Below are 14680 nucleotides of genomic sequence, written 5' to 3' on the forward strand. Positions count from 1 at the left end.
GATATTACACAGATAATCAGTTTTTGCTGGTCATGCATTTTCTACAGATGTTCTTTCACAGTTCCATTCTTCTGAAGTATCTGTAATTTCCACATCCTCCTTCAAAACCAGTCCAAATGTGTGTCTCAAACAATAAACAACCATTCGTAATTCAACTCAAAACTCAATGTTCTGAAAGAAAAAACTCTTCTCTATGTGACATAAATAAAGTTTAATGCACAATGGAAGCCACTCTAGAAAATTTTTATATACAAGAATGGACTAAATGAAGCACTACATATTTGTAGGGAGAGCAATTAACAAAATAAATTTACAATATTGAAAAACAAGGACAGACAGGGATAAAGTTGGGGGGAGCAAATAACTGTAAATTAGGGCCAACGTTGTGTTGAGGAGCAAGTTAAGCTAGTGAAGAAAAGAAAGAAACAAAACACCTTGCATAAGCAAACTGATGTAATGACAGTGGCAAGCGCTGCAAACTCTGAGTTCTGACACTATATCCCAGACTTCACAGAGAGTTGTATCTAAAGGAAGTAATGGGGTTCTGAGTGCTGGTCATAAGAGAAAGCCAACAGTACTTGCCTGGAGAGTTTGCTTTGAATTCATGTGACCACCTGGTGCCTACAAGGGGAAATTCCATAAGAGGGAGAAGGGAAAGAAAAGGAATGCAACAGAAGGGGCATTCATGGTCTGAAAATCACCTCTTTGGCTCATAGGTTGAGGAAGAGGGCAGTCCAGCCAGAGGGAATGGTAATTCTGCCAATGTTTCTAGACCTTTCCAATTGTCTCTAAGTATTGTACAATGCTTTCCTTTTCAATGCCTGAATGGAGAACATCTTTAATTTAAAGATGCCCCATCACCTAGCAAAATAGATAAATATACTGATAATAATAATGCAGATGCCCAGTCTGTGGCACTACTGCCCAATGTAGTGTTCCCCATACTGGCAGTCAATCCTGTAGACTGAGTTTCAAACTTCTGTTAGGAAAGGAGACTCAGGCTCCAACATCAATAGAAACACTGACAGATTACCATCTCCCGCCACCCACTGTGTCTGAACTGCTCTCTTCTCCAACTGAAGATGCAGGTCAAAGATGTACCACACCACAGACCCTCCCATTCCATTCCATTCCATTCCTCTTCTCCTTTTTGGAATTTTTCCCTACAGGCACCAGATCATAGTAAACTGGCAAGCAATAGCCAACAAGACATCCAATGACAATCACTTCTGCCACTCATCTAGAAAGGTCCCAACAAACAAAGAAATAGGCTGATGAGACAAGCTACACCCAATCAATCACTGTCAGCTTCTTCTTGTGGCCATTAACTCAGAACCCATAACTTTCTTTAGATACAGCTCTCTACAAAGCGCAGAATACTGAGTTGGAACCAGAGTTCACATAGTCTGCCATTCTCACTATATTAGTTTTCTTATGTAAGGTGTTGCATTTCTTAGTTTTCTTCTCTAGTTTAAAATCCCTTCAAATCCACTGTTCAAGGCTATTACACATCATCCACAATGTAGTTATTTCTCTCCCCATCCCCAACTTTATCTCTAACCTTGTTTTATAACCATTGTAAATTTATTTTATTAATAGTTCTCACAAACACTATTTTAGTATTTGTGCTGTTTAAATTTTCTAAATTTTCTGGAGCAGCTTTCATCATGCATTAAATTTTGTTTATACAGCATACAAATAGTCTGTGTGTTGTATAAACAAACTCAAATTCACCAAACTTTGTTAGTTTGGTGAATTTGAGTTTGAATGTTTATTAGTTGGTGTGGCACATGTTTGGACTGGTTTGGAATTAAGAAGTGGGGTTACAGATGCTAATTCAAAAGGAGCAGAACTGAATTTGTCTAGCCCCTTCTCCTGTGATTTGTTGTTTCTTCTGCTCTATCCTCTTTAGTCCAAATGCACTTGACTGTCCCTTGTTCTATTCATTATCTTAATTTATTCAGTCATTTGGTTTTCCTTAATGATCTTATCACAACTGATTTTAATTTAATCCTATTTATCATGATTCAGTTTAAGGTTAATCTGTATATTTGCATATGGTTCCTGTCAACTGGCTGGCATTCAAATTTACATTTGTTGGTTATGTTCCTTTATTTTAATTATAGAGGACGGTGGTGGCCATGGCATATGTTATGTTATGTTATTGAGCTTAATTTGTTTGTGTGTGTTTTTTCTTTCTTTCTTTTCTTTTTTTTTTTTTTCTTTTTTAAATTCAGATCACATAGGGACATCGACTTATGGCCAGATAGTGGACAACAATTGAAATCCCTGTCTTTATTTTAAAATTTCATTTATTGCTTGCACTCTTTGGGTGGACGATGCATGTTTGAACTTCTAGAGGTTTTGCTTTGTTTCTGTCTTATTTTTATGATTTTACTTTGAATGTTAGGTGTACCTTAGTACAGAGCTGCATTAACGCTACAGCCAAACCAGCCATGGCCTCACCAGAACAGGGGCCTCATTTTCAGTGTAAATATTTTCTAAAGTAGTGATAAAAATTTCTAATAATAGTTTTTATGGATGACAGAAAAGTGTGTATCAATGTAAGGATAAATAAAACTCTCTAAAAACATGTTTTTTCCGTCATCCAACAAATTTTAATGAAGGAATGTTGTTCGAGATCAACTCTTTGAATTTTTAATTTATTGTGCAGGAAGAATTTCACGTGCTGTTACCACCTCTCCCTATCTACCATTAACAATAACTGCACGCATTTTAGGAACTGAATCGGGACAGCAACGATTGTATCTTTTCTGACATGCAACTTCTCGAACTAATTGTTGTTGCGGATCCGCGGTAGCATTCTTGTTTTACTAAGAACACAAAATGATTGTTATTACCTCAATATATTGGTAATATCCCATTCTATGGTATATCTTGAAGGATTATGTATCCATTCGCAAGTATCTTCTTTGTCACACGTAGATTACTCTTCCCGACACACATCAACACTAAGGAGAATTCACGATATATATATATTAAAAGCCTATTCATCCTTAATCCACCCCTGCCTTGGTATATCTGAATACCCCTGCCTTGGTATTCAGATAGCAGAATCACAGTTGCAAATAACTCTGATTATTGCATTAATTTGCCACATTACTTTTCTGGTAATTACTGTTCCTTTTTCCACAAAAGTCAGAGTAAATACAATATTTTCCAACTTTCTAAATTTTTCTTTTTTGTTAATTTTCATATGAATTGTTTTTATTTTATTTATTTATTTATTTTTTAGAATGTTTGTTTCATTCACAGACTCTCTCTCTCTCTCTCTCTCTCTCTCTCTCTCTCTCTCTCTCTCTTAATACCTGTATTATTTTTCAAAAGTGCTAGTTGCACAGGCTATCCAGATGGATAGCCTGTGCAACTAGCACTTTTGATGGATGGATGCCAGGTAGTTGGCATTTACTGTACAGTTAAACAAAGAAAAAATAAATCCTTTAGCTCACAGTTGCAGAAAGCTAGCAAAAAATTCCAGTTAAATCTGGTTAATATGGTCAGGATGTTTCATTAGAGTAACATTTTGTATCATGAAAACTTGCTACCTAATCCCCAAACCTAAAAGGAGCATAAGCCAAGTTTATGGTTAACACTAAAACTTTTCTAGTGTTAACACTAAATACATTCCTCTCACAAATAATTAAAAATAAATCATAATGCAATAAACAAAAATAAAGAAGTAAATAACTTTAAGATTCCCTCACAATCATATCTCAAATGTACCTCTGCCAAACAATGGTCATGAAAATTTATTATGGATTTGTAAAGATAGCACTAATCCAATACAGCAAGTGGAATTATAAGAAAGATGAAGTGAATAAAAGATGAAATATGGACTTTACACTGGAAAACAAATGAAATCTGCAGAATCAAATATTATACACTAATTATATACTAATACTAATCACTATTATACATTGTAGTCAGTAATTCATTCTCCAGTATGAATCTTGCAAACATCAAGATTCATACTGGAGAGAGTGGGAGAGAGAGAGGAGGAATAAAAGTGCTACTACTCCTTGTAATTTTATTTCCTGAATAAATTTTGAAATTTCGAAACCTTTAATAATTCTTTTTAATTCTAAAGTTATATAAGCAACCTAAAATTTTATAAACAAAACACTGAATAAATCTACTTGAGGACTATTTTTAAATCATTCATCTTGTTTCCATATTTAAATGAATATACAGTAAACTCCTGTTATAACATTCCAACTTACAAGCATTCTCCTGCTTTTAATACTCCTTTCCCAGACCACAATCCTGTGAAATGCCATGCATTTTTTAATGTTCAATAACATTTCCATTTCAAATACTTTCCTGCTTTCAATGCATTTTTTAAGGTCCCAAGAAAGAATAAATATGGATGTATACACCTCCTTCCTTATGATTTTTGGTTCTGGGAAAGGGATGATATAGACTAAATTCTAGGAATCATTTATGGTGCAGTTTGCTTACTTCATATCTAACTTGTAGCCTTGAAGGAAGAAAGGCTGTTCTGTACAACTTAGTATCTAATCATTTATCAATGCTTTGCATGCTCTCATCATTTCTATGTTTGTTTACCCCTCCACCCAAATTTAACACTGTTCAGTTGCTATCTTTGATGGTACAGTGCTACATTTTTTCTATGTTTTAATGCCATGTATGCACAACGTGGCATTAAAAAATAATTAACGAAAACACCAATACAATGATAAATTTATAATATTTATAATACTCAACAGCCTTCAGTTTAATAAATGTTTTTAATAGCATGCAAAGAAAAGTTGCAGCTGCTAAAAGAGCACGTGCAGTATATAAGTATGCAGGTTTTCAATTAAACTGTTTCTTCATAAAACCAGCGTGGGGGGGGGAGAAGAAAAAAAGAAAACAATAAAATAAAAAATATTACCAAAATATGAAAATATCCTTTCCTGTTTAAAGCACTTTTTAAGGTCAGTCCCTTGGAAAGCACTATAATAGGAATTTACTGTAATTCAAAATTTTATTCTAGAACTTATATAGAAAGTTAATACAAATTACATATATATGCAGACAGATTTAAGCTAGCATTACCCATTCTTTGATGTCCAGTATGGATATCATCTGCAACACCATACTGGTGGCCATATGCACCACCATTTGTGTTAACTTTTTTATCTTGTGAACACTGCCAGCAAACCCATTTACCTGGGAAGATCAGTCATATCATCAATTAAGCAAACAGAAATAAATCATGTGGAAAAATGCTAATATAAAACAAGTGCACATTATTGTCAGTAATCTAATTTAAATGTCTAAATTAAATAAAATTCTGTCTATTGCTAATTAATATTCAAGATGAAGACTATTAATACAAAGTTCTTTGTCAATGTGATAAAATATTATCTAAAACTCTTTAAAACATTGTTAATATCATTTCAGGACTGTTTTATATATGGCATAAAATAGCAAATGTTTCAAATTTCAGCACAACCTTTATACCATATCATTCAATATTGAGGAACCTTTGATGTTATTATTGAATCTTCTACAAAAATTGGAATTTCCACAGTATTTCATTTGCATAATATGAAGGCATCTCTCCACTTGAAAACTGCATTACTTTAAGTTTTACTACCAGTGACTTCTGAATTCATTTATTACATAATTCAGTACAGTTTTGCCCTAGGACAAAATAACAGCCTAAACTGACTATTTAATTGGCAGAAGTCCTCCCTTCCCCACCCTCGGAGAGAGGGTACATCTCATTAATATAAAATTACTAGAATTCTTCAGGAATTTGAAGAAATGTCATAAATCCATATTTATATATTCATGCCACATGTAGGTGCACATGGCATGAATATTTCTAAATCGCATTTATTCTTCCTCTTATTTGGGCACATTATAACTACCTCTATTAAAACTGTTTAGTTTCTTTTATAAAGATGTATTTTTGTCATTTCATACTTTTTTTTAAATTCACGTTCATAAAACAACAGTTAGAGCAGCACACAGAAACAACTTTCTAAAAAAAAAAAAAAAAAAAAGAAGAAGAAAAAATTAAACTTGTCTGGTAGAACATTTTCAAATTTAACTGCCTAAAGAAACATGAAATGTTCCATGATTCACAGATCTTCCCCCTCTCCACAAGCAATTCCTTTGCTGTGATAAGCAAGCAACCAAATGATTTACTCCATTATAGAAACAGTAGCCTTTTGATAAAAAAGTTATTCAAGCTAGTTTAGGGGTTGAGCAAAGATCTATCCAGAAAGTATTTCTGATCATGATTTGGTTTTTATTGAAAAGGTAATGAGAAGAGTAACAGTACAATTATAATTTTTTTTGTATATGACATTTTTTTTTTTGGGAGGAGGGGAAGAATGTAAATTCTGTCCTAATCATCACTGATAAGTTAAATAAAAATAAATGGCAATTTAAAAGTAGTAATTTTAGCCTTTGCATATGATGTAACTTGATACCGTACTGTGAGAATGGTCAGTTTTTTGTCCGCCAGGGCCAAAAAAACTTTGAGCAGTAACACAATTATCCCAGAATTTCTCACAGAAATATGAAATTACTTTTAGTATTAGTATTAAAATGGTAGGACAGTGTAGGGAAGCGAAAATTATATATAGCATCTGCTATTAAAAATAAAAATAAATAAAAAATAAAATAACCCTACATTACCGTACTATATCAAAAGGAATATTGATGGAATTTCACTTGATAAGAATAGTTGAAAAATTCTGCATTTGTTTGAACAAACTCACATGAAATGACGAAAATTTTTACTTCAATCAAAGAATTCAAGATTTATGAAGTAATAGGTAATATTGTTTAAAAATTGAGATTACTTTTGGTTGCATTTTCAACTCAAAATGAATGAAACTTTTCGATATCTGGTATTTTTGTTACAAAGCTAAGGCCAGATAAAGCTAATAATTCTTTGTATTTTGTGACATGTCATTTAAAAAACATGAATAACTTTCAAATTAACACCCTAATTTAATGCAAAATTAAATGACTTGCTATTTTTTTTATGCTTGTTTTGGACAATTTTGTAGTTGTTACTTTTGTCTGTATGTACGTTTTATTAAAATTTTTCTTCTTAAATACTTTTAAACATAAATTCTCTTTGTAAAATAAATTTCCAACCCTCATTCACCGATGGGCTACAATGGCAATCACATGTTCACCCCCCCCTCAATTCTCAAGAAATCTGGAGAATTCAATGAATATTTTATTCTCTTCAGAATCAAAAAACTCCAAAATATCAGAATCTCTAACTGTTACTAGGGAAAGAAGTTAGCTAAGAGCACAAAGTTTTCCCTTTAAATTAAGAAACTAGATATAAAGTAATGTACATGGTGGGATAATACTGTGAAAACAGTTGGACTGATATGAAATTAGGTAGATTTTCTAGTCCAGATGACAGCTTCATCAAATTACTTCAATATATTAACAAAAAATGTCCCATACCAAGAGGGATTCTCAAAATGTGACTAGTTGACATTTAAATTAATAAAATGAGGAACTTTGTCTTTATGTATTTAGCAGCCAAGAGAATTTCAAATGCTATAAGTAATACCTTAATTCTCAAGATTAACAAATTTATTTCAAGACCACTTTCTATCTGATGAGAGACCAGTGTAAGTCTTAATATAGATTATGATAGTTATGTCTTATATTTTAAACAAATAATAGAATAAATTAAAAGGCAGTGCTTCTAGTGGTGACTTATGGATTAGGAAGTTAGTTATATCTTGAGGATTAAGACCATACTATCAGCTGAAATTCTGCTGGCCTTACTGGGTAGTCTTCCATTCACTAACTGCTATATTATTTCCTATATTAAATAACTAACAGTGATCTATTATAAAAACTCAATAATTCATATTAATTATATTTTTACTATAAATGATCAAACTTTGAATAAATATCTTTTATAAACTCTGACTGATCATTTTCCCATTAATGATAAATGAAATGAACTGTTTGTAGTCAGTTTTAAATTTATATTTGAAACAAAATAAATAAATAAAAAAATTAAAAAAAACATACAAATATACAAACACAAACTAACAATAGATATATTATATTGTAATTTTTTCTTAATGAAATTAGCTGGATTTATTAGTTTTGAATTCTGAACAGATTATTTTTCAAAAGATAACAGACTGATTAAAGGGAAAGTGTACTTATAAAGAGACTTGATCATAGCAAGTGACAGTCTCTGAAATCAGGTGATTTCACATTTCTATCCTTAACCATAGGAACAAAAATTTAGAAACAGTGAAATAAGTGAGGGGAAAAAAGTACAGAAAAAATAAACAAAAAAAAAAAAAAAAAAATGAAAGAAAGAAAGAAAAAAAAAAAAAAAGAATTTTTTTTTTTAAATAGAGAATTAACTTTTTTTTTTTTTTTTTTTTTTTTTTTTTGCCAGACTACACAGAAATCACTATATACTGACATATGGTCCTGCCTTTCTAATGAATGATTGCTGAACATGCCTTTATGTATAAGCCTTTCCAATATTAGCTTGACTAAAATGTTGCAATGGAAAAGTTAAAAAAAGCTCATTGTAATGGCAATGTAGTTCCCTTATTTGAATACAGAGCACTTCTAACATTCACAACAATTTGATTCTATACAGCATTACTCCACATAGCAATTGTCTGTTGAGTTGAAGTAATGTTTAAGCCTTGATTTGTTCATTTGAAATAATGCAAACTGCAGTCTTAAAAAGTAGGAGGAAGGAGGATGATTGGATGCATGCCCCAAAATAATTTTCTAATAATAAGAAAAATTTTACTGTATTAAAATGCTACAAGCCTAAAGTAAGTAAACAGCATACATTACTTTTTTCTTGTAAACTGTTGTTTCACTTTTAAGCTTATTCTATTTAATTTTTTCTTTGTTTGCATGGCTACATGTGCAGCTATTTAGAATTTTTTATTCTCTTACTACTGCACTTAAATAATAGTGACCTTTGTTCAGTGAGAGTGAAGTCAGCTTAGCCTTAGTCCACCAAGTCTAAAGTGCTTAAACAAATTGGCAGTTATATAGAAAAGAAATTGATATGTCCAGTATACACCAGATTCTATACAACAAAGCAGTTTGCTAGTAAAGGACAGTCAACCTTTTCTTTGATATACCCTCATATAATGACTTTATATCAGTGTAATCACTTGTGATGAAAAAGTCATGCAATCTTTTTCTGGAAAGTACACAGTTTATATTCCTGTAATGTAATTCATTTTTTGTATATTATAGTTCTATTTAGTGAGAAATAAACTTTGTACAGTTCTAGTCTGGTTTAAATTAAGATCTTTTTATTCAGCTTCAATTAAATTCTAATTCCTGCCAAGGTCTTAAATCTGCTTAACACATCCTGATCTCATAATGTTCAAAGAAATATTCTGGTGTGCAAATGTTCAAAAAAATGTGCCTCTAAGACACCAGAAAATATTGTAATATATTCTACTACTTTTGTTTGTTTATGCCAATCAGCGAAAAGGATCACTGAACTAGTAATTACAAATAAGCCCACTGTAATATATGTAACACTGTTGCAAATAGTATCCTTTTAAAAAGCCTTCAGAATTCCATCTCAAAGACAAATACAGCTCACAAATAAGTCTTCTCACATAGTGTAGATATCAGTTTTGTGCCAACTTTGCAGAAAGCTGAGAGGCTTTCTTGTGGTGAGAGTGAGCTTTCGTTGTTTTATTTAATTATTTAATTTTTGGTTGGTTTGTTAACAACAGTAGTTATCTAAATATGTAATGTTCTGTAGTTTCAGCATTATTAATTTTACATGGTTCAAGAGTGATTAACTTAATTTAACTGTTTATTTATTGATTAAATATGCTATGTAAGTTTTCCTTCTCTTTCTCTAATTTGAAGTAGAGGCCATTATTATTATTAAGAGTTCCTGCATGAAATATGCACAACAACTTTATTTTATATACTTTAGCTTTAACCAACAGTTGATAATCTCCAATATGAGTACAGGTTCCAGTTTTTTCAGGGCAAAATGCAGTCTCATCCCTTTTTACACTTCAGAATTTCAAAAATGCTGATACAATCTATTCCACTTTTATCAGTTAAACAAGCATATTAAAGATATTAAAGATTAAATAAATATTAAACCAATGTCATTTACTTCAATTAATTTTAATTCATAGTTTTTTTTATATATATATATCTAGTCCAATGAACTTTTAATTCAACTTATCATTCTGCCGAAAATTCAAATAAGCCTAACATTTTCTTAATTATCAGTAAATTTTTTAAAATAAATCTTAAATTGTAATTTTCTAAATTATTTTTCATTAACTGTAAAGCTTGAGTCAGCATTACAGTACTTGGTCAATGATAAGTGAAAATAAAAACACATAAAAAGATAAATAGCAAGGAAAGTATTGAATATAAGCAGCTGATATAAATAAAACCATATGGAAGGGAACCAGAATAAAGAAAGAAGGGTACTCTGAGGAGTTAAGCACGATACTGAGGGAATTTTGAATAACACTGGTCAACACGGAAAATGTTACAAAAATGAAAATACCCACCTCGACTAATTTTATGCTGCTGAACACGAAAATCATATTAATATTTGTCGATTGGCTCTTGTTTTCAAATTACAGTTGAGGCCTCACATTAGCGAGTTAATCTATATTATCAACTATGGCTCTCGGCAAAGCACCTGGAAACACCACAGTTTCAGTACGACCATGCTCTTATCACGTGATTGGCAACTGTCGCCTCATTCTGCATCATGTAATAAGCTGTTGTAGTCTCAAATGCACCTTCAACTCTGTTGCAGTAATTCTCTAATACAGCTAGGTGCTGGGTTTTTTGTTAACAGTTAACAGTTGCAAAAAGTAGGAATCTCTGTGAGATTCCTACTTTTTGCACAGATTTGTGTCATGTAAGATTAATACACCCCGTAATTGTGCAAATAGTCCAGATGATTTCTGTTATGCATGTGGAGAAATCAAGTTAGCTTCAAGAAAGTTCCTTAACTCGAGCCATAAAAAAGGCATACTTCTTGTACTTTGGGTGTAAAGTGGGCGACCAGGGCAAGAACTGGCCTCCACACACATGCTGCACTAAATGTTCATCAAAACTCAATGCATGGGTGAATCAAAAGGGATGTGTTATGCCTTTTGCAGTGCCCACGATATGGAGGGAGCCAACAAATCGCATCACAAACTGTTACTTCTGTATGGTACCTCCTATTAGAAAAGGGATGACAATGAAGAAAAAGTGTACACTGACATACCCAAATACACCATCTGCAATTCGTTCCATGCCTCACAGTGAAGTACTACCTATTTCTGAATTAGCCAACCATTTTTCTGTACACTCTGATGAAGTTACTGATGAATATCAACTTGATATACACAAAGTAGTACAGCAGCAACCTTCTAAATCAAGGATCCACCTTTTTGTCCAAACCTTTATCCTTCTGAACCACATAAGATCACAGAAAGTGAGCTTAATGACCTCATCAGGGATCTGGAACTGCCGAAGAATACAGCAGAGCTTTTGGCCTCGAGGCTACAACAATGGAAATCTTTCTGGATAATTCCATAAAAGTAACAATATTTCGTACTCAAAATAAAGACTATGATAAATTCCATCAAACAGAAGGTGAACTCACTGTTTGTAAGGATGTCGATGGTCTAATTCCAGCAATGAACAAGAGGCACATTTCTGAAGAATGATGAGTATTTATAGACACTTCATTCAAATGCAAAATAAAACTCTTAATAAATCTAAAATATATGGAAGGCTATGTTTTATGTACTATTATGACTGCACCAATTAAGATATCAATAGCAATTTTCAATCACTCTAGAAAGTGCTAATTTGTTAGAATACAGAATAAACATCACCTAATCTCTTGGCAGATATTCAAGACAAAAATCCAGATGCAAGTTCACAAACAGAATCCATGACATTCCAGTGAGAGTTCTTGAATATGACAAATATTCAAGATCTCATTAGATCTATCCCATTCATGATCTATAAATGTTGTTCAATAAAGAACCATGCTCACCTAGAAAGAACGGTAGAAAACCTTTTTTGGTATGTTTATTTTATTTTTTTTTTAAAATCAGATTACTGCAGCTGTGCAAAAAGTGTACACAAAAATTTTGGTGTTTTGTTTCACCAAGGAAACAAATCCTAAAATAATTCATGATATATTAGAATATGCTGTATACGGGAACTAGTCATGGAAGGTCAATTCCCTTACTATTTAACAATAATATGCAAATTGGCTTACAACATTATGCAAAACAAAAAAACAAAACAAAAATGTGCATATGTATAAGGTTTATGTTTACCTTGCCAGCTTGATTAATTACAGATTCCTTCCTCCATGACAATGCCCTGCATAATTCACAGATAGTAGTAATCGAGCAGGCAACGCAAGAAAGCAAGCTTTCCGCATCAGCAAAAAAAAAAAAAAAAAACAGATTTCACACATCCATTACCTCTAAACATTTGTGCAGTTCCTCCTTGAATTAATTTAAGCTATCAACTTCCCCAACAACAGATGGAAGTTTGTTGATAGATGAAAACTACCCACTGGCTAAAGGCAAATTTCCGCATATCTATTTTATAACTGTCTTTGCTCAATTTGAATTTATGCCCACTCAGGTTTGTAATCTGAGCAAGCGGAAGAATCCCATCAGAATTGAGCCTGCTCAACCCATTCAAGGCCTTATACAACTCAATCCGATCACCTCGCAGGTGCCTAGAGTCCAGACGCTGCAATTTTTTTCATAAGACGACTCTTTTGTTTCCCTCACCAATCTTGTTCCCCTTCTCTGTACTTGCTCAAGCAACTCTACATCCTTCCTAAAATGAGGCCTTCAGACCTGTATGAAGTACTCAAGGCATGGCCTGACCATTGCCTCATACAAAGGAATAACACATCCTTTTCCCTACTAGCACAATTCCTGTATATCATTGACAATACACCATGACCTGCTCTGGTGACTTGTCTGCAATGCTCAGAAAAATTCATATCTAACTGCACAATTACTCCCAGGTCTTTTTCATTTTCTACCACCCTAAGTGAAACATGCCACACACCAGAGAAATGTACCACACAGTTGGTACATTTCTATTGGGTTACTTCTACTCATATGCAGTACTTTACATTTGTCAATGTTAAACTTCAGTTGCCACTTCTCAGTCCATCTGCCCAGGCGCCTCCGTAGCCAGGTGGGAAGGAGCAGCAGTGCGTAGCACACGCTTCTTGATTAGACCGGGGTTCGAGCCCGTCACCACCAAATACGGAGGATGCGGAAAGGTCAGGGAATGACCACCGCATATCCCGGAGCAATATGGCCTTAGTTGCTAATGCTCCTAAAAACCAAATAACAACAACAACCATCTGCCCAAATGTTCCAGATCATGTTGCAGTAGTGCACTGCCATTACTCTCATTAACAACCCTGCCAACCTTTGTATCATCTGCAAACTTCGGCATTCAGCCTGACATACTTTCATCAATATCATTGATAAATATACAAAACCGAAAACAGGCCCAACACCAAACCCTGGGTGGGACTCCACAAAGAGCAGCGTCCATTGATTATCACTCTCTGTCTTATCCCACTCAACCATCCTTTTATCCATTGTAGTAATTTACCCTTAATACCATACTTCTCCAATTTGTACAGTAGCCTTCCATGCACAACAGTGTCAAAAGCTTTCCTGAAATGAAAGTATATGATATCAAAATTATTTTTTGCATCCAGTTCTTTTGTAACTACATCAATATCCTATCAAATTTGTCAGACAAGACTTTCCCTTAACAAACACATGCTGTGTCTGAATTATTGCTGCAGTCTTGTCTAGATGATCCTGCAATGCATCTTTAACCAGTGACTCCATTATTTTACCCAGAACAGAAGTTAAACTAACTGATCTGTAATTACTCGTGTCACCCTTTTGAGAGGAGAGAGTATATGATGAGAGCCTTGTCGATCAATTCAGCCCTGGAAAGATTGTGCAAGGCTCAAGGGGTAGAATTTTTTTCAGCCTGGTCTGTACTTGTTAAAAGGAGAGAGTGCTTCTACAGGGATGGGATACACTTAAATAGAAAGGGTGCAAGAATATTTGCTGATGCTATCAAGGCAGTTTAACTTCTTTTCCAGGAATATTAATGGAGGCACTGGTTAAAGAAACATTATAGGATCATCTAGACATGACTTCAGTTATAGCTCGGACACAGAATGGTTTTATTAAGGGAAAGTCTTGCCTGACCAATTTGATTGTATACTATGATATGGTCACAAAGGAACTGGATGCAGGGAATACTTTGATATCATATATTTGGATCTTAGAAAGGCTTTTGATACTGTTGCACATGGAAGACTGCTGCACAAATTGGAGCAGTGTGGCTTTGGAGGCAAATTGCTGCTATGGATAAAGGGATGGTTGAGTGGGAGAAGACAGGGAGTGGTAATCAACGAACACTGCTCATCGTGGACTAATGTTATTAGTGGAGTTCCTCAGGGTTCAGTGTTGGGTCCATTGTTGTTTTCTGTATTTATAAATGATAAATCAAGCTTAATGTCCAAGTTTGCAGACAATACGAAGGTTGGCAGGGTTCAGGCTGCACAAATTGGAGCAGTGTGGCTTTGGAGGCAAATCGCTGCTATGGATAA

The 14680-nt window shown here is 33.5% G+C and overlaps 1 protein-coding gene across 4 annotated transcripts in view; it reads right to left on the reverse strand.

The window, feature by feature from the left end:
• LOC150086098 (histone acetyltransferase KAT6A-like) overlaps positions 1-14680 on the reverse strand; it is a 171358-nt gene that overhangs the window by 25596 nt on the left and 131082 nt on the right. For 3 of the 4 annotated variants that reach the window (XM_090373704.1, XM_090373706.1, XM_090373707.1), the window contains exon 5: positions 5080-5193. The exons of the other annotated variant lie outside the window; for it this stretch is intronic. In XM_090373704.1, the coding sequence (XP_090229830.1) occupies positions 5080-5193 (114 nt within the window). The remainder of the gene's footprint in view (positions 1-5079; positions 5194-14680) is intronic. 4 annotated transcript variants of the gene reach the window in all.

This window comes from Mastigoproctus giganteus, chromosome 5 (genome assembly GCF_048544385.1).
Source record: "Mastigoproctus giganteus isolate SK-2022 chromosome 5, ASM4854438v1, whole genome shotgun sequence".
In the NCBI taxonomy this organism is placed as follows: domain Eukaryota; kingdom Metazoa; phylum Arthropoda; class Arachnida; order Uropygi; family Thelyphonidae; genus Mastigoproctus; species Mastigoproctus giganteus.